Source organism: Artemia sp. Qi Xiang Cuo, chromosome 5, assembly GCF_049724085.1.
Source record: "Artemia sp. Qi Xiang Cuo chromosome 5, ASM4972408v1, whole genome shotgun sequence".
NCBI classification, from domain to species: domain Eukaryota; kingdom Metazoa; phylum Arthropoda; class Branchiopoda; order Anostraca; family Artemiidae; genus Artemia; species Artemia sp. Qi Xiang Cuo.
Genome location: NC_142798.1, coordinates 14,385,307 through 14,404,848, shown reverse-complemented (window position 1 = coordinate 14,404,848; position 19,542 = coordinate 14,385,307). Strand labels below are relative to the sequence as shown.

At 34.6% G+C, this 19,542-nt stretch overlaps 1 protein-coding gene across 1 annotated transcript; it reads right to left on the bottom strand.

The window, feature by feature from the left end:
• Positions 1-514: 514 nt before the first annotated feature.
• Positions 515-18,517, bottom strand: MED7 (mediator complex subunit 7). The gene is made up of 3 exons (XM_089089353.1): positions 18,295-18,517; positions 8,940-9,143; positions 515-2,701 (listed from the first exon to the last, which is right to left on the bottom strand). The coding sequence occupies exons 1-3, from the start codon at positions 18,496-18,498 to the stop codon at positions 2,432-2,434; spliced, it is 678 nt and encodes a 225-aa protein (XP_088945479.1). The 5' UTR covers positions 18,499-18,517; the 3' UTR covers positions 515-2,431.
• Between the last annotated feature and the right edge of the window lie 1,025 nt (positions 18,518-19,542).

Below are 19,542 nucleotides of genomic sequence, written 5' to 3'. Positions count from 1 at the left end.
CCAGGACATAATTTTGGCTCAAAATCAAATTTTGCAAAATTCTTTGCCTAACTTAACTAGTTTTCAAGAACATGCAAAGCTTTTAATCTACAATTTTGCCTTAAAATACTTTGAAACACGCTCCAAATTCAAATTTTTCTTTTCAGGCACTTTAAATATAGGAGGGGATAATCAATCCCTAACTCTGTCATCAAACCTCTACAAGACTTAGATTATGCTGATGATTCGAACATCCTAGATGAAAATGTCAGCAAAAAAAAAAAATCTGATATTTTGAGTGCTCAAGGCACAAAAATTGGCTTAAAAATTGATGTTAAGACAACTAAGTCGCTTGGACTGGGAATAAGTGAAGGCGATGTTGGGTAACGAAAAGATCGATCAAGTTGATAACTTTATTGACCGAGTGTTGCATAGATACAGGTGGGATGCATAGATACAAAGGTAAGATATTCCGAAGCAGTGTTACCAAACGTCTGGTTTAAATACTTGACGTAAATACTTTCTAAGACCACACTTCTTGTTTTTTTTTTTTTTTTTTTTTTCTGATCACCGAGGACGACTTGGCGAAGGTCCTTGTCGAAATATTTGCTGGTTTTTCGTCTTCATATTTTACCACTGGCTGACCAAATCCTCGTTTTCTCACCCGTTTTTGGTTATTATTTTCACCCGTTTTTGGTAGTATTATTAATAAAGATGTCGGATGCAGTGAAGATGTTAAACGTAGAATCTTGAAGATCCAGGGTGCTTTTTCATAATTAAAAAAGTTATATAGGAAGAAAAGGCGGCAAACCAAGATTAGAATACTAGAAGCTAGAGTGATGACAATGGTTAACTATGGTTCTGAAACGTGGCCATTTCAAAAGAAGGAGGAAGATTTATTAGACGTTTTCCTAATAAATCGTCTTGACGAGTTGTTTTGGGTACCGGTCTGACTGACCATAATTTAAAACAGTAAGTTGTACGAAAATGTGGTTCTATTCCGCTTTCTAGGGCTGTTATAAGAGAAAGCAGGGCCGAATTTAAAGCTTTGACGCTTCTCGACCCAAGCATTTTTGCCGCTCCTTCCAGGGAGACAGAGAGATTTTTGGAAAAATCCCCATAAATTCGGGGATAGTAGAAGCACTGTGAAAGAGAAGTGATGCCAAACTCTCAGCTGCCATTCTTGGGAGACATCTGCAAGTTTATAAGTGGCCATAGAGTTCCTGTGATGTTTTAAAATCACTTTTCTATGAATAGGTAGCACGGCAGCGGGGTGCACCGGACCTGAGAGAAAGGTTGATATGGCTAGGACACGTTCTGCAAAAGCAGGATAACAGGTTGCCACAGATCGTCCTTTTCAGCCAAACATCTGGGACAAAACGAAAACCAGGTCGTCCCGGAACTGGGTGAGAGGAGGTCATAAGGAAGGATTTAGGGAGAATTGGAACTTCTTGGGAGAGTGTAAAGAGAAAGGCTTTAACTAGATTAGGATGAAGGAGGAGCATGCGTAGCTGTGTTCACCTCAGGCGGCTTGGTGCTACAGATAGTTGTTAGTAGTAGTAGGAGGACCAGCTCTATTCAGTTAAATCCGCTTAACCTGCCAAGATTTTTCCAAAATAGGTTTTTTATCTGCTCATCTGCTGGTGTTTATCTGCTAATGACGGTCGCTGTGTATGTCACCGAGATATCCAGAATTTTCCTCATTATTTTTCAGTGTCTAATAAAAGGAATTATCCCTGTTAGAACTGTTATTTGTTTTCCAAAATAATCTAGGCCTAATTTGGAGACTCGATTGTTATAAAACATAGTTCTAAATAATTAAAGAATTTTGAATAACTATTACTTACAGAGAAATTTCGCAACAGGTTAATAATCTCACTGAACTAATTTACTTTGAAATTGTCTGCTTGCTTAATAAAGTCTTAAATAGTGCTGCATTAAAATTAAAACTGCTGCTGCTTTTTTACCTCAGCACCCCTCCTTCTTCCTCTTCTGAAACACTGAAAAACCTATTTTTACCAGTTCTTCATGCTTTTGGGATATCTTTATTTATTTTTCCCCGCGGGAGGATACACAAAAGTACCAACACTTCAAGCCGAAATGAATTTTTAGCTGAATCAACATTGGCACTTAGCTAAATTTTAGCTGAATCAACAAATGGCAATTGACTACCACCAGCGTATCTTAATTAGCTCATGCCGATTCTTATGCGATTAACGTTTATAATTAAACAATAGAACCAAAACGAAAATAATATCCATGCAAATCTTAGTAACTGATAACTCGTAGACTAAAACTGAAATTTATTTTCCCTGCTTATCTAAACTACAAACTTAGCAGGTAATGTGAAGAAATAGCGCAGGGAGCTAGTGGCACTAATAGCATCTCAGATTAAGAGACTAAGGGAAAACAGTGACAGCAATGTAAAAACATAAACGATAGATAACTATAGTTACATAGCATCAATTATATCACACATAAGTTTATCTTTAATACTACAACCACTGACATCAGTATCCTTGGGAATCTCCTCACCGCGAAGAATATCTTGTTGGGGAATCAAGAGCTTGTTCATTAATTCTAACTGAGATTCATCTGGCAGCGTTTGAGCTGCTTGTTGGAGTACATCTATGGCTTGATCTAGATGGCGTTGAAATCGCTCTGCTGTTTCAATTCGCTGTCTTTTTTGCATCTCTAGCATAACTCGAAGCGTTTCACGGGCCTACAGGATAAAAATACATTGAAATAGTAATCAAGAAGTTTAAAAAATGTTAAAGAAATAACTCACTTTTCCAAAAACGTAACTCTTTTCATAAATGTAACAGCAAGATTTGATTATATTAGACTTGTTGAAGCAATTACAATTTTTGTCAGAAAAAATTAGTATATTTGAATGAATTCAAAATTTCACTTTATCTGTTTAACTTCCAATCGAACGTATTAAAAACTTCTTTCTTTTGGAGGCATAGGGGTTTCAAAGATCAAAGCAAAAAGGCGTAGAATTTACTGAGTCTATCATTTCAACTCAGTCTTTCACAGAGACTAATTAGCCATTACTCTCAACCCTTAAGGGGAGGGGAAGGGTGAGCAGTTTGTTTTTTTTTTTTTGGGGGGGGGGGGAAGGGGTTGGAAACACAAAACAATATATTTCATTTTTTTAATTTTCCAAAGGAGGGCCAGCAGACAAATGTCAGTGGAGGAGGGGGCCATCAACTTCCATATTTTTGTCATAATTTTCGTTGGTATTAAAAAGTAGTTTTACCAACTTTTTTTTTCAAAACACTTTTCACATTCAGTCCTATAAATCAAAGTAAAAAATTGAAAGAAACCATGAATACACACCAGCCTTGATACTGCTGGAAATAGCAAAGATTACACCATATGACACGTGACCTGTGCTGGAAATAGCAAAGATTACACCATATGACACGTGACCTGTGCTAGAAATAGCAAAGATTACACCATATGACACGTGACATGTGCAGGAAATAGCAAAGATTACACCATATGACACGTGACCTGTGTTGTGCATTATTTTTAACCAAAATAGCATAATTTAAAGTCATATCCTTATTTTAGCATCCAATACATTTTGTAATGATGTTTGAATCAGGGTTGCAATTCATTTCTCCCAACTGTAATTTACTTTTTTTTTAATTTGCAAAATGTTTGGCACAGTTCATCGAAAAATCATAGCAAAGTAAAAAAATTGCAAGTTTAAGTTCCGTTAATATCGTATATAGACTAACAAAGACAATTATTATTTTTTTTATTTTCAAGGGGCCAATATACAAATTAAGGTTGGCAATTTTTATGTCAAAAGCAAAAAATAGTTCAGGAGTAAAAGGCAAGTAAATTTTCTCATCAGTCGCAAGATCCGAAACTCCTTGACTGACCATCATAGATTTCTTTCTCGTTAGTTATTAACAATTTCATACTGTGAATTGCTGAAATGACCAATTATATCAAAAATGGAATAAAAGAACAAAACAAAATGTATTAATAAATCGCTTACATATTTAACATATTAAAATCAAATACTTTTTCGGGTGATATTAAAAAGAGGGGTTTAAAACCCAAGGACAAATAAAAATGACCCTCCATACGAGGGGGATGCCACCCTTTAATTCCCTGATCCTTCAGACAAACAATAAATCTATGAATGACTCAAGAAGAAGCTGAAACGACCAGTCATGGTAACCACAGAATAAGAAAAACAATAAAAAAAAAGACTTTCCAGGCCAACGACATTAAGAGAAAAAAAACAAGATGATGTACCCAAAACCAGCAACTAAAAAAACGTCTTTATCTTATAAATAAAAATACCAGGTATATAAATACCAGTACTACATATAACAAACTTTATAGTATTGAATATATTCTTTATGGTAGTTTACCAGTCCCTGGCACTTAAAACATGATTTCAACTTTAGATAAAGAAAGTTTGACTTATGATGTACTAACAATTTAAGAGTGTATATCAATTTAAGATGGATAGAACTTGAGGTTTCAAAAATTTCATTTCTATGTAAACAATATTACTACTTAATTTTAATTGCCCCAAAGAAAATACTGTTGGTTAATCAACTATCAAGAATCTAAAAAGTAAAAACGACGGCTAATAACTGATGAAAAAAAAAAAAGACTGGTGAGATGGTGTTGGTGGAATAGTAGCCCATCAGTATCAGGTACATTACCCGTTATCTATATTTTTGCATCGATCAACAACTAAAAAAAGAAAAAAAGAAAAAAAGATAAGAAAGAAAAGAAAGAAAAAATAAGAAAAAAAGAGAAGTAAATCGCAATTGTATACCTTGACAGTTTCAATATCATTATTGCTCCATGCCGATTAGTTCTTTATTATTTTGATAATTTTTCTTTTGAAAGTTTGCATTTTTGTAGTTGACAAACGATTTTTTCTATTAATTTCGTAGGGCTGACGTTCCTTTTTTGAACCATTACTATTCCAAGCGTTTCCTTTTTTCCCTTTGACTTGGATCAAGGTTCGACTGACAGAACTACTGGTATTTCCCAAGGATCTGAAATGTCACACAAACCCTAATCGTAAACATAATTGGTACAATTTTGGGATTTGAACATGTTTGTTCCAAACATACGGGGGCGGGGTAAATTTAGGGCTTCATGACTTTGGGCCATTGACTATTAAGTACCAATCTTAAGAGAAGCTTTCCCTTTTAGTTACGCCACTAACAAACCGCGTGCCAGTTTCGGCTCTAGCAATTCACCAAATCAATTGATCAAATTTTCTATCCAAAAGCAAGTTTGAATCCAGAGAAAATACTTATTTTTGGAAAACATTAGTCGCCTTTGTCAAATTTAGGACTGCTTGCCAAACTAGTTTCAAATACCATAATTGTCTTGGGCATTTAGCAAAGGCCCTAAACATTTATATCAACAGTAAAAAAAAATAAGCAAAAAGCAATATTAAGGAAACATGAAATTTTTTTTTAGTTTTCTTTCCTTTCGAACAATGACATTATCTCTTGAATTAACCAGGTAAAAAACTCGAATATTTACATTGATTATTTTCTCTTTTTAGGTCAAATTACACATATAAGTTCTATAATTTTAAACCAGCCTGTTATGTCATACAGAGTTAATTCTTTCCACTCTGTTTTTTATTGATTATTTTCTTCCTTTTTGAGGTCAAATTTAGCCCCAAGCTACAATTTTTACCCAACCTGGTACATTATAGAGTTAATTCTTTCCTTTTTTTTGAAATGTTGAACAATCTTTTCCATGTTGTTGTTGTCCCATGTTTTTCTTAACGTTGTTGTGTTCTTCTTCTTCTGCTCAGGATGATGAGCCTTCCAATATAAACTATTTAGCCCTCGTGGGGTAAAGTAGTAGAGCTATGTAGCTACCACTATACAGATACTGAGAGAGCCCCTTTACCCCCTAAACATGCAAATATCAGACAGTAAATTCCTCATTCCATATTTGTAGAAAGGATCTGAACCATCAGGCTCTCAATGGTACGTGTGGTACGTCTAAGATTGTGAGACTTGAGGAAGTATGGGGCAATAGTAATGCATCACTTCTACTTTTTAAAACTGCTCAACCTCATGCAAATAAAAGCAACTTTTCTTTTCCATGTTTTTACCTAACAGTTGGTCTTTAGAATAGATTGGCAATGAATCATTAAAAAGAACTTTTAAAAACGAGATTTAAAACTGACGTACTCAGTCTTCGAAGATACTCTACCTCCAGTAGTTCAACTGTGCTTAATTATTTCTTCTTCTAATGATAATCATCCATTGATTTCTAAATTAAAATCAAATTGCTGAAAGTAATGACAAACTTGAGAGCAAAGATTAATTGGAGTAAAGCCAAGACAGATAGTTTCAGTGAGAGGCAAAGCTAGCATAACCCTTTTTCAGAATTGCATAAAAATGATGTCATTGCACTTGTTGATGGGTCCATCCTAAGGCTGAATCGAGGAGGATATGCATGGAGTAAGGGTAAATCAAATAAACTTTGTTTACTGGAAAATCCTACTAGAATTGCAATGGAGGTGACCAAGATTTTTGAGTTGACTCCATTGATTTTTGAATTAAAATCAACTGGGTGAGAGTGATGAAAAACTTGAGAGACATGACAGCATTTTTGTCCCTTTGGTTTAGGGTCCCTTGCAGATCAAAGGCTTGGGTTTTTAATTTGGCTATTATGCATGCCATTTCTCTATGAAATTTAACTCTGCCATAATTTTTTGCATTACTTTCAATTGTTATGCTTAGAGATTTGCCAGTGAGCTGAGGCGTCTTTTTAATTTCCCCCCTTGTTGCATTTCATTTAGATTTTGTCATTTGGTCTGTCTTTCTATTGGTTTTATTCTCCTTTCTTGTTTCCTTTATTTTTCCATATGCAATGCTTCTGTTCTCTCTGCTTCTTTAACCTGTCCTTCTTTTCATTATCTGTTCTATTTCTGTCTCCTAGAAGATTTTAATCTTATTTTGCTTGAACATTTACCAGCTCGCCTTTTGGATTGTTAAAATTTGTATGTACGATTTATTTTTTAAATTGGACCTATAACTTGAACCGGAAAATATTTTTTCTCTTAATTTCAAGGGCTGACATTCCTTTCTTGAAACATTACTATTCCCAGCGTATACCTTTTTTCCCTTTGACTTGGACCAAGGTCAACTGACAGAACTATTGATATTTCCCTAGGGCCTTAAAAAAAATGTTTCTTCCAAAAACGTGAATAGCAACCTTTAGAATTTAAAATTTGGCTCACTGAACCATGTAATTTGTTTTGTCGGCGAACAATCAACACAGACTAAATTCAAGTGCCCTAGAAAGTACAAACCCAGCAAAAAAGGTAGCAATACTTGCTCATAAGAGCTTTTGGCGAAATTCAGGGATATACAAAAACCTTTAATAGCTTATAGAAAATTTCTATTTGATTTTAATTTATTCGAAAACCCATCTGCAAAAACATAAAAGAAGACAGATAACGAGTGAAGAAAAAAACAAACAAAAAACCTTAACACGAACAAAACAACAGCATGGAAGTGTAGCCTAATACATGGCGAAATAAATAAATTGAAAATTCAGCAATAGATCAAATCGGAACACTAGAACACAGGCAACCTGCTATTTCCTTTTTAAGGTTTTACAAAGTTTTAAAACTGTGATTTCTACGTCTACTCGGCTGTATTTATTTTAAGTCATTTATTAATACTTTTTATAATTTACTTCTATTTATTAATTCTTATATTATATTTTTTCATGAATTTTTTATGTTATATTTTTATTAATTTTATTGAATAAATTATTATTTATTATTAGAATATCATAAAATTAATAATATACTTGGTAATGTACTTATATTTTATTATTTAATCAATGACTATTTATTAATCAATCTCCAGCTGCGCATCCAATATTTCAAAAGTGTTTTGTAAAATGGATTTTCTATTTATCAGGTATTCCTCCAGAAAGGCATTATACATGCTATGAGGCAGCAGAACAGCATTGTAAAGACCGCCAAGCTGAAACGAAGTTCCTTGGAAAAAAAAAACTGAAGCATGGGAGGTAAATATTTGGTGAGACATGTGAACAACTGAAATATGGCAAATAAAGGTGCTGATAAGAACCCTAGGTGTAACATGCAGTCAACTATCTTAATAGCCGTAGATGCAGTCAGTCTGAGATGAATAACTGCTATGGTGATTAAAAAGAATTACTTTTGAGTTGAATGGTTGGCTGAGATTATACTATTCATCAGATTAGATGGGACAAGTTTCTGAAATATAATCAGCAGGCTGCAGGATATTAACTTAAACTGAGGATATCATCAGTACCATGAGACAAAAGATATGCTGATGACATTAGGAATTCAAGATCTAGGGCATTTTCCCTGTGCATTCAAAAAGTAATTGTGAAAACAGGAAGTGACAGTTTCAGCCTGGCTTCTTTACAAAAAGGAACTTGTCTTTTGTGGGTAACAGGAAGACTATTTCTGGATTTTGAGATCTTGATCTGGATATTAATACTCAAGTATATATTACTTAGTTGTCTACTGATTGTAGAGCTGGCATCCATTTTTGCAGTTTGGAGCACCATAGTGGTGTGGGCAATGACATCAAAAGTATGCTGATGAACAGTGCTCCCAGGACAAGTTGATAACCAGAAGCATTGGGATCGATAAACGCAATTGCAACTTCTGGGCCCAAATTGCCGAGGATGAGTTTTCCCTCTAGTTCATCATTCAATACTAGTTCAAAAAGCTTGTAGAGCATTGTGGGAACACTAATAAGATATAAGGTAATAGGTTACACTAAAGGTCTACCTTTCTTTGGATGGGATTAAGATCTCCAGCATAAAATATTGATTGCACAACTCCCTGAGCATATTGTGAAAAAGCAAGCATTCTGCGCCTCCTGTAACCACCTAAAAGACAGTTAGGTATACAAAAAAGGAAGAAAATAACAAACCTGATGAGGTCTGAATTCATTCACTAGATGGTGCATATGAATAAACAGCAATGTGATATCTTCAAGTTTTTCCTGTCTCCTAGGTGATTCTGGGCATTTTATGAGAATGTCAAGAAGGTCTAGGAAGCTTGCCAAAATTGAATGATTCAGCTTTTTCAGTTCCCTTCTGTGATCATAATTAGAAGGGTGCAAACGCCGAATTTTCTGCAATAAATAATAGAATTAACATAAGAAAGTTTTTTTTTGTCAAAATACAACTTAAGATATCTACAAAAATCAATTGATGAGAGAAATATGAAATACAAAATAAAAGAAAGGGTGTAACATTTGAAGAGGAGGGTCCATAGTTTTGATTAAAGAATCTATGGCAAAAAGGTATCAAATTATATCCAAATTAATTACCTTAAGAACTTAAAACCAGGAGTGGGACAGAGAGTCCCCAATTTTGATTTAAAGGATATTCCTAGGAAAAAACTAGGTATTTGCCTCAAATAAATAATAAAAAGTACTTTGTTCTTAAGGTCTGGGCACACGTAGCTGATTTCTGGAACTGATTTCCAAATCAGCGCCGATTTTAAAATAAATCGACGTCGATTTGAGCTTGAAAATTTTCTAGTTTTCGGCGCCGATTTACAAAATCAGCGCCGATTTTCATCATGATCATCACAAAAAATAGGGATACAAATAAATAGTCAGCCAGAGATGTCCGTGGTGAAAGAACCTACTATTGAGATGAGAACTAAACTGAGAACTAAGCTGAGATCAATCATGCAACTATTAATAAACTCCAGTAGACTATTTGTGTCCATGATTCTTTGTTTTGAAAATCTCGTGCAATAAATTTTTCTTTCAACAAATTTTTCTTACCGCTATCGTTTGTCCACTGATGCTGAAATCAGTTCCCGAAATCAGCTACGTGTGCCAAGCCCTTTAGGCTTAAATTTGGAAATTTTGAAGTCAACGCTGAGCCTTACCAATGTTTTATCCACAAAAACATTATCTGGCACTCCTCCTTCTCTCAAAGGAAGACCTATGAACGCCTATGTATTCATTATTTTTAGCATACAGGATTTGAAAATTCAGTTTAAGACTTACACATTTCCCTGTGTGGTAGCCAAATAAGCAGCAATTGACATTAAATGCCAAATATTATAACAAAATATATTCAATAGAAGTGGACAAAGGATAGTTTTTTTATGAAGATTATTATCAACATCGTTGACACACTCAAAGAAGATCCTCTGTCCATTTTGAACCATATGTCTACACCTTGACTATGTACTTTGTTTTACCATTTAAGCAGTTTTATAAGTTAGTAATTAATGACGTTATTTTTAACTTGAAAATTATAGACTAAAAGACCAATAAACAAACAATACAAGTTAAAACATAACACTTTATCAAACTTTAATAAGAAACAGCAGTGCAGCTAATTTTGGTTGTACATCCTACTGCTCAGCACGTCATGCCTCTTAACCTGATAACAAAATGCTAATCAAACAGTTTGTGGCAACAAAATGTAAGTAAGGAGCAACTCAGCTCAATAGTAATTGAAACTCTAAAGAACAGAATTTTGATATCAATAGATATATAAAAAGAACCAACTTTGTATGCTGATTCCAAATATATAATATTTATTAAGCTGAATGTTATAAATCAAAAGCTACAAGTCTGGGAAAATTTGCCAGATTTTCAAAAAAGGGGGGGGGGGAAGCACTCCCTAAAATTCAAGAAATCTTAATGAAAATCCCACCACCAGATTCAGCGTATCCAAGAGCCCTGTTGAAGAAGTTTCAAGCACTTATCTGTAAAAATGGGGAATTTCGTATTTTTTGCCAGAAGAAATGATGCATGTTTATTTTTCCCCCAGGGGTGATTGCATTGAACCAATAGTCCTAGAATATCAAGAAAGAGCTCATTCAAACAGAAATTAATAGCTCTAGTTCCCTTTTAAGTGACCAAAAAGATTGGGGGCAACCATCCCCCTCCTCACCCCCCTTACTTCCTCAAAGTTGTCTGATCAAAATTTTGAGACATCCATTTTGTTCAGCATAGTTAAAAAGTCCAGTAACTATGCTTTTAGGCGTAACATGACCCCCCAGAGCCCCTGGGAAAAAATATGTAAGTCATGAAATTTGCCCATTGTTTATGTAGGCTTATAGTATTTGATATTGGGAATAATACAGACATTTTTGGGGGGTGGGGGGATTTTCTGCTGTGGGGAGAAGTTTCCTGGGGGTGAACTTTCCATGGGATATTTTATACTGAATTCACCAGAATTCCAACACTTGCTAGAATTCCTGCAATTCTTTTTATTTGCTTACTTTCTATTTGCTGATTCAATTTCACATGTGGAGATGTTAAGAGCAATTGTCAGGGGAAATTTTTTACCAGGTTGGAATTTTCTCGAGTATCTTTCCTTAGGAGGGGGGGTTTCCATGGAAGAAATTCTAAATTAGAGTTTTCCCCTGGAGAATTTCCCCAAGAGGGGATTTTCAGCAGGATGAACTTTAAGTGCACTAAGAAAAATTTCTGACCTGGAATTGTCTGCAAGAAACTTTCCAGAGGACCTACCATGGAGGGATTTTCTGTGGGGGGAAGAAATTTTCCGTGGAGAGGGGGGGGGGGGGTGGATTTCCCGGAATTATTCAAAAATGATGAGAAATTAAATAAAAAGTTTTCTTTTCAACTGAAAGTAAGGAGCAGCATCAAAACTTAAAACAAACAGAGATGATTACATATATGAGGGGGCTGTCCCCTCTTCAATACCTCCTGTTGCTCTCCTAGTAGTTATGATAACTGCACATCAATATTTACATCTCTGAAATGTAATGAAGGTGATTTTGCTGAATCAATCATCATTTTTGTATTTTTTTTACATGAAATGTAATACATTAGGGCACAAGCATGGATGATAATATACAATAAAATTTCTAGCCTCAAAGCTAATATGAATTTTTGGCATGTCAATTAAAATTCAGTATTATAGAAGACAAAACTTAGTTTGATACTAAATAAAAAAAACTCTTTGTTTTTAAAGCTTTAAAAAATTATGCTGTGATTTACCATGTCCCAAAACATTTTTCTGTGCAACAGGAAGTCAGAGTAACATCAATAATAAGATTATACTGTTAATCTTGACAGTTTTGGACTAAGTTAAAATGGAACTACATGTGAAAATGTGTTTCTAGCGCATAACAGCTCCCATTACTTTGAAAACAAAATTGTCTCACTCAACCCAAAAGGTTAGACAAAGAGACACCTGAGGAGATAAGCAACACTTAAAGATACAAGGAGAGAACCCTAAAAATAGAATCCCACTTAAATACAGAATCTGGGCAACTTTTTTCTTGTTTTGATCTAATTACTGGGATTTCTTTGTTTCCAAGTAAACTAATATCATCACCAAGGAATTAGCAGTAATCTAGGCTTAAAAGTAAAATTTGGTTGGACCTATAGGGTCATATCTAACCAAGGGTAGAGCTCTTCTAGCTCTAATACTAGAAACCATAATTTGACTTACTTTACTACAAGTTGTTCCTCTAAACTCTCATGAAATTTTAATTCTTAGAAGTCACTTAGAGCTTAGAAGTCACTTAGAGCTTAGTTGTTGCAGTCACAACCAAAATAATGACTAGACAAAACAAAAATCCTGATCACATGGGTTTTAAACTTCCATCATTATTGAGAGACTTCAACACCAGATTCTAGAACCTGGACCATTAATACTATAGCTGTGTGGTGATGAAGCTCTCTTTTGCAATCAAAGGCTGTAATATTTTTGGTATGCCAATTGGGGTTTTAAAGTTTGTGTACAACAGTTGCATGTACTACAGATCTTTGCTTGAATATGCATGCCCAGCATGGCATCCAGGGCTAATCAGACAAACAGACTTGAAATGGAAGAAAAAATAGCAGTAAAAATTATGCTATGGACATGAAACTACTCAACACGCAATGAACTTGAATTCCCTTGACAACAGAACTTGAATTTCCTTGACAGTCATGGACATGAGTTGAAAGATCAATGTTGACTAAAATGTTTCTACTCTCCAGATCATCATGGTTAATTACCCAACCTTAACAATCATTCTATCAAAGGACCAAACACTTACCTTAAATTGCAGCTAGGAGCAATCTAAGGATTTCTCCTTGTAGAGCTCTGGAATTATGACTAGTTGTATGCAAGGTTCACTGGTGACCAGGTGCTGTTCCATCTTCAGTACCATCCCAATTGAGTTTACACTCTCTGGAGGACCACCCAGCATCTAGCCTTTGTTTAAAAACATCAACGGATTCAGCAGTAACTGTTTCATCAGATAGTTTGTTCCAATTGTTGACAATACATGTTGAGAAGAATTGAGTATGGACACTAGAAATTGTAGACTGCTTGACAAGTTTCAGGTGATGACCTCTAGTTTTTGAATTGGTACCAACAGTAGGAAATAATGCTGGGAGAATATTAGCCCTCAATAACTTAAAGGCTAAAATGGCATCCCCTCTATTTCACCTGTAAACAATTGTAGGGAGATTCAGCTTTGACAGTCTTACAGGATAGGAAAGCTCTTGCATGTCAGATATCACTTTAATAGCACATCTTCAAGAACTTTAATGTAGCCTGTTACTCATACAAATCAAAAAAGACTGTCTACAACAAAAGCTTTGCCCAGCTTCTAGCACCACCACATATTATAAATCATTTACTCCTTATTTTAGTCAATACTTTCTGATAATGCCTTAGTAAGTATTTGATGTAACTTATTTCATGGATTTACCCATGAATGTTATTTCATTGATGACAACATACATGATGTACCTGTGGTAACATTTGCCAATTTGGTCAACAAAGTTATTTTATCTTATCAATTCACTTTCTATAAATTTTTTTTATTACTTTTTTTTCTTGAAGTATAAGCACACTTCCAAAATCCGAGCAGATGGCAACAAAATAAACAAGGAAAACAGAGGAAGACACATTCTTGACACAATAAACAAGAATTGGTTTTGAATCCATAAAGGATATATCCCATAGGCTTATAACATTAAAAAAGAAAACAAATACTTAATACTAAAAAAAGGACACAATATACCATACAATCACCATAAACATTAAGGCTTCACATACTGCCTTTCATAAAAGAGGTTCCAACAAAAGCTGTTACAACATTACTTGGTGAAACAACATGTTCAGACAACAATTTCCAGGAATTATTGGAAAATCTTACAAAGTTCAACTTTCCCTAAAAACTTGACTGGTGCAAATTTAATGAGTTCTACCATGTGGGTGAATAATGACAAAACTGAAAGAAATCACTACAAGACAAATTCTCACAAACTTCAACAATTCACAAAGTGTTAACCAAATCTATTCTATCTGTCCTGAATTGTGAAGAGGGTAGGCTCAGACTAATTAACCTTTGTTCATAAGGTAAATGTTTCAAAAGGGGACAAATTTAGATGCTTTACAAATATTCAGTGATCCATGACTCAGATCTTTTTGTTTGATACCCAACAGATGAGCAGTCTTCAACAACACAAATTAATTCTTTTGAGCATTCTTTTGATACAAAGTAACCTATAGTCTGCTTTATGTACCACAGTTGATATTTAGTAATCAAACATCATTTGGTTATCAAAAATAATACAAGGATCCCTGATAGAATCAAAAAACCATGTCTCTACATCACCAGTGAGTAGGTATGGAAAAAAGTTCCAAAGCTGTCAGTAATATAATTCAAAAAACTGCAAAATCTGCCAACAGATTTCACTAGGCCATGAAAACTGCCAAGTAGCATTGCTACTGTGCTACACCTCTTTTTCTATGGTAGCCAGTGAGATACAGGTATGCTACTGATTCCACAAGATAAATTACAAGCATGAGATTTCTCCTGATTAACTAACATTGAATTCAAATTATGCCAGTTAATGAATGCTTTTTCTGCTGAAGAGCCATGTCAACTTCAAAGGAGATGTCCTCATAATGCTTTACAGCATCTGAAACATTTTAACTATGCCAATTTAGATTGCCCAAGCTGAATATTAATGAAAAGAAAAAATAAGACTTATCCCAAGCAACTACCCTGGGTGACTCAACTCTGAATGCTACAGCTCTTGATATCACCTCACCAACCCTAATGTTTTGTGACCTATCTATTAAGTAATTCATAATCCAAGCCAGAGCTATGTATCCAATCCTATAATTTTAGCATTTTTTTTCAATAACAGAGGCATTAAAACCTTGCCAAACTCCTTACAAAAATCAATTTAAACATAATGAAACTTTTGAGCTGAGTCAGGTTTTTGAAAAATCATTAATTACTTCTACTACATGCCACAAGAGCTATTTGTTCAAATTACTTCTTCATGCCACAAGAGCATCTTGTTCAAATTACTTCTTCATGCTACAAGAGCTATTTGTTCAAAAACAATGCTCTGCTATATGCCCCAGATTATTTTTTTTTAATCCACACAGACTACCACTTATCTTGATTGGTTGAGATTTTATGATCTGCTGATGATGACAGAGCTTAACCATTCAGAGACAAAAAATCATTTTTTTTTTAATCAAAAGAAGATAAATAGACATAACTGTCTTTAAAGTAAAACTGGACAGTTACAAAAAATGGTAATAAAATAAAAGTAATACCATTAGATTTCTTATTTTGTGCTATTTTAAATGATCTTAGCCACTTTTCTGATAACACACCCATTTGTCCTGATGGTCCCAGATATAGCTCAAGGAATATACATGAAACTAAAAGAAATAATAAATTCTTACTTTAAAATATACAATGTGTATCTACTAATAGCTTCTTTCTAAATTATCAAGCTTCCTTATATTATTATCCACTTTTTAAAATAATTTCAAATAATATTTATGATCACAATTCTACTTTTACACAAGACTAAATTTCATCCAGTAAAACTGCAAAACCCATTTCAACAGACAACCTATAATGTATAATGAGATCAATTAAAGGATAAATGAATTATTAGGGCTATTTCTGGGAACAATAGAGAGAGGGGGAGGGGCTAGTCAGAAAAATGAAATTGAGTTTTTTTTGTGAATCAGAGGAGTTTTTTTGTGAAACTCTAGCATTGCCTACAGGTAAGAGCAACAAGCCTTTGATGTATTATTTTTTTTTCCTTAGGGCTGCTTCATATGGAAGGAGTGACCATATTAAATTTGAATGAGGCTCAGTTGATTGGAAACTGAAAGTTCTAGAGTTTTTTTTTAATATTTAAAAGATTGGAGGGTAACTAAACTCACCTCCCATGCCCTTCCCCAAAGACATCTAATAAAAATTTTGAGATGTTCATCTTGTTTAAAGTAGTCAAAAGGTCAAATATCTATGCCTCCAAGGTTGATGCCCCCCCACAGCTCTTTGGCAATAGATGTTCTAAGTTATACAAGTAGCTCATTTTTATATAGGCTATAGGATTTATTATTGGGAAGGGAGGGAATTTTTGATCCAGGGTCTCCAAAATGAAACATGAAGTACAGGTGACTTCAACACCATCTCCCTATACACTGTTAAATTGCTCTAAATAGTCACTCCAACACCTGACTTAATATATACAGCAAAGTCACTATGTTGGTGTAATTGTCTACTTTTTTGTGTAAAAATTATATCTCTTTAAAACAAGCAACTTTGAATTATAAGTACTAAGCCATATCCCAGTTAAAGCTGTCACCTGAAAAACAAAAATATTAGCTAAACCTTCCATAAAGCTATAGTTTGAATTTAGCCCTTGGCAATTAAGATGAAAAATTGAAAAAAAAAATTCTGGTTTACAATGCACCAAACCAGTCTCACATGGCAAAACATACTTTAAATCTTCAGGCTGCATGTAAATACTGTACCCAAGGGACAAACTTCTACTTGAAAAATTATTATATCTAAGTGCAAAATATATTTTACTACTCTCTCTCTTAATATTAGCCTACTCTTAATTGCAATTAGCCTAAAAGGAGCATAGCCTCAAGGCTTTAGAACTAGGCTAGACCTACTAGCCTATTGATTTGAAAAATCCAGAAATTGGTGAATCTCTATGGATGTTGGTAGTGATAATACAAATCTTAAGAGTTGAAAGAATTTTAAGAGAAGGTTAGACATAGCATAGGGTTTGAAAATGATTTTCAGACCTTGTATAGGGTAAAAGACCTCTTTTTGGGAAAGACTAATTTTCTTTGGCATTCTGGAAAAATAGCAATGGGTTTTTGGACCTTTTTTACAACAACATGAAGCAATGTGAGGGCAGTAACAAAAACCTACCTTCTTGGTCAAATTTTCACCAATGATTTGTCAGCATAAATTGAAAATGTGGTTTCTGTTTTGAAAAGCAATTGAAAAGAAAAATTATATTTAAATATTTGTGATTTATAGAATAAATATCAAGCAATAAGTTACATTTCTATAATCAGAAGAAAATGAGCTTTCTTTTAATATATGAATAAAACTGAAACACTAAATGGATATATACATCAAAATAGGATAGGCTAATTGCCATTTCCAAAAAGAGGTCCCAGCAGGTAAGTCAATAAACTAATAGCCTAGTTTCAAGTGGTTGATCTTAAATAATTTGAATAATAACCATATTGATGCATAGCTTAGACTTTTAGCTATTCATTAATATACCCAATCCTTCTCAATTCCTCTTTGGTAACAAGATGTGAGGGTTTTAGTTTTACATAATTTTGCTCAATTGGATAGCCTACTAGTTTGTTACCCGGTAAAATTCTACTTTAGCTACTTTTGGCTATCTTGGGAAGGGGTTAGGTTAGGACAATGAGACTTTCAGGGATGGGTCTACAGGCTAAAGTATGTACTGGGAAGGTATTTTGAAGTACCTACCTTCACTCCTTCTCCCTCTAAAGGTCATGAAATTTGCCTACATGACAGGTCTATACCTATTGAAATTTTGACAAAACAACATTTTACCTTAATTTTCAGTTATCAGTTTCTTTTTCTCTGGTTTTAGCTCTGAAAATGCAATTTCAGTTATTTGAGCAGAATTTTAAGACATATAAATAGTTTATTTTCAAAATTTAGGAAATGTATTTGCATATCTTTAAAACCTTATAAATTGGGATTGAGCAAAGTTGTGAAGCTGAAAACAATCCCAAGCAAGGTTTGCAAGGTTTCACTTCTATACCTCACATATTTTTAAAGGTCATCAAAGGTCAGGACCCTCTAGAGGGAGAAGGAGTGGAGGTGAGTACTTCAAAATATCTTCCCAGGACATACTTTAGCCTGTAGACCCATCCCTGAAAGTTTCATTTTCTTAACCTAACCCCTTTCCAAGATAGTCAAAAGTAACTAAAGTAGAATTTTACCGATAATTTCTATTTTACCTGACTTTCTAAAGGTCTAATAACAGCATCATCCATGTTCATAGGAAATCCAAACATTTGATACCCATCTCTAGGTATAGATGGTGGAGGTAATGATCTGCCTCTCCTTATGTTTTCATCACTGTAAAGGCTAATGTACTGAATTGGTGGTAAGGGTAAAGCACTTTCGTGCTGAGGAGTAGCTATTTGTTGTTGGTCAGTCATCTTTGTTTTGAGAACCCAGCGTGTTCAACTTTTAAATTACATCGAAATACCAAACAAGATCGCTAGCGAGCAATATTTCTTTATGATTGAAAATAGAGGCCCAAAAAGAGTGATTTTTCCTCGAAAAGAGCAAAGTAAAAAATATTTGTGCGTGCACATCAAACGCTGCACGTGTCTCTTTGTGTTCTAATTAGTTTCACGCAATCCAAGAATTGGTGTACGTTCATCAATGGCTATTACTTTAAATCGAATCTTCTGATGACTAAGGTTGAAGAACCTGTAGATGTCGCCAGGTAACGTTGACTCGATAATCTTCATGTCACAGTTGGATTATTGCTATTTACATATATACAGGACAGTTAAAACAGTTTATAACAACAGGACAGTTAACACAATTTTCATATTTACAGGACAGCTTGGTTTCCTTATTGGGTATCACTAGATGTATCGGAGGCCGGGCGTATTTGGGGGCTAAAGGGGGTGGGTGGCACCTAATAAACCCTGCTCGATGGTGCTAGTTTGTCCCACTGCGTCTTTAATGACTGGCAATTCCAATCACGGTCAACACCAACTTTGAAGCTATCAACTAATCTGGCCGACAAGGTAGATTCGCTAAATGAATTCCACTGTGGAACAACGCGATTGGTAAAGAAGTTGAACTTCTCACACTTTCTGCTAAATTTTTGATGCAGTTTTATGGGATTTCCTCGTGTTATGCTGTATTAATTGTGATCGAAAACAGGCTTGATGGTGTCACTGGTCATCATCTTAAATGCGAGGATGACATCTTCTCTCTCTCTCTAAGGTACGTTAGGGTAGGCCAGTCAAGCTTTTCTAGTCGTTGCTTGTAGGAGATTTGTTTTTTGACAAAAGAGAGCATGGTTGTTCTGTGCTGGACCTTCTCAAGTATCTCCATGTCACACTTAAAGTGCGGATTGGCAATTGACATGCCAAACTCAAGGTGGGGACGAACAAGCGCTGTGTAAAGCTTCTTGATAACAATTGGTTAGTGACTTGTTACTGAACGCTTGATCAAACCAAGGA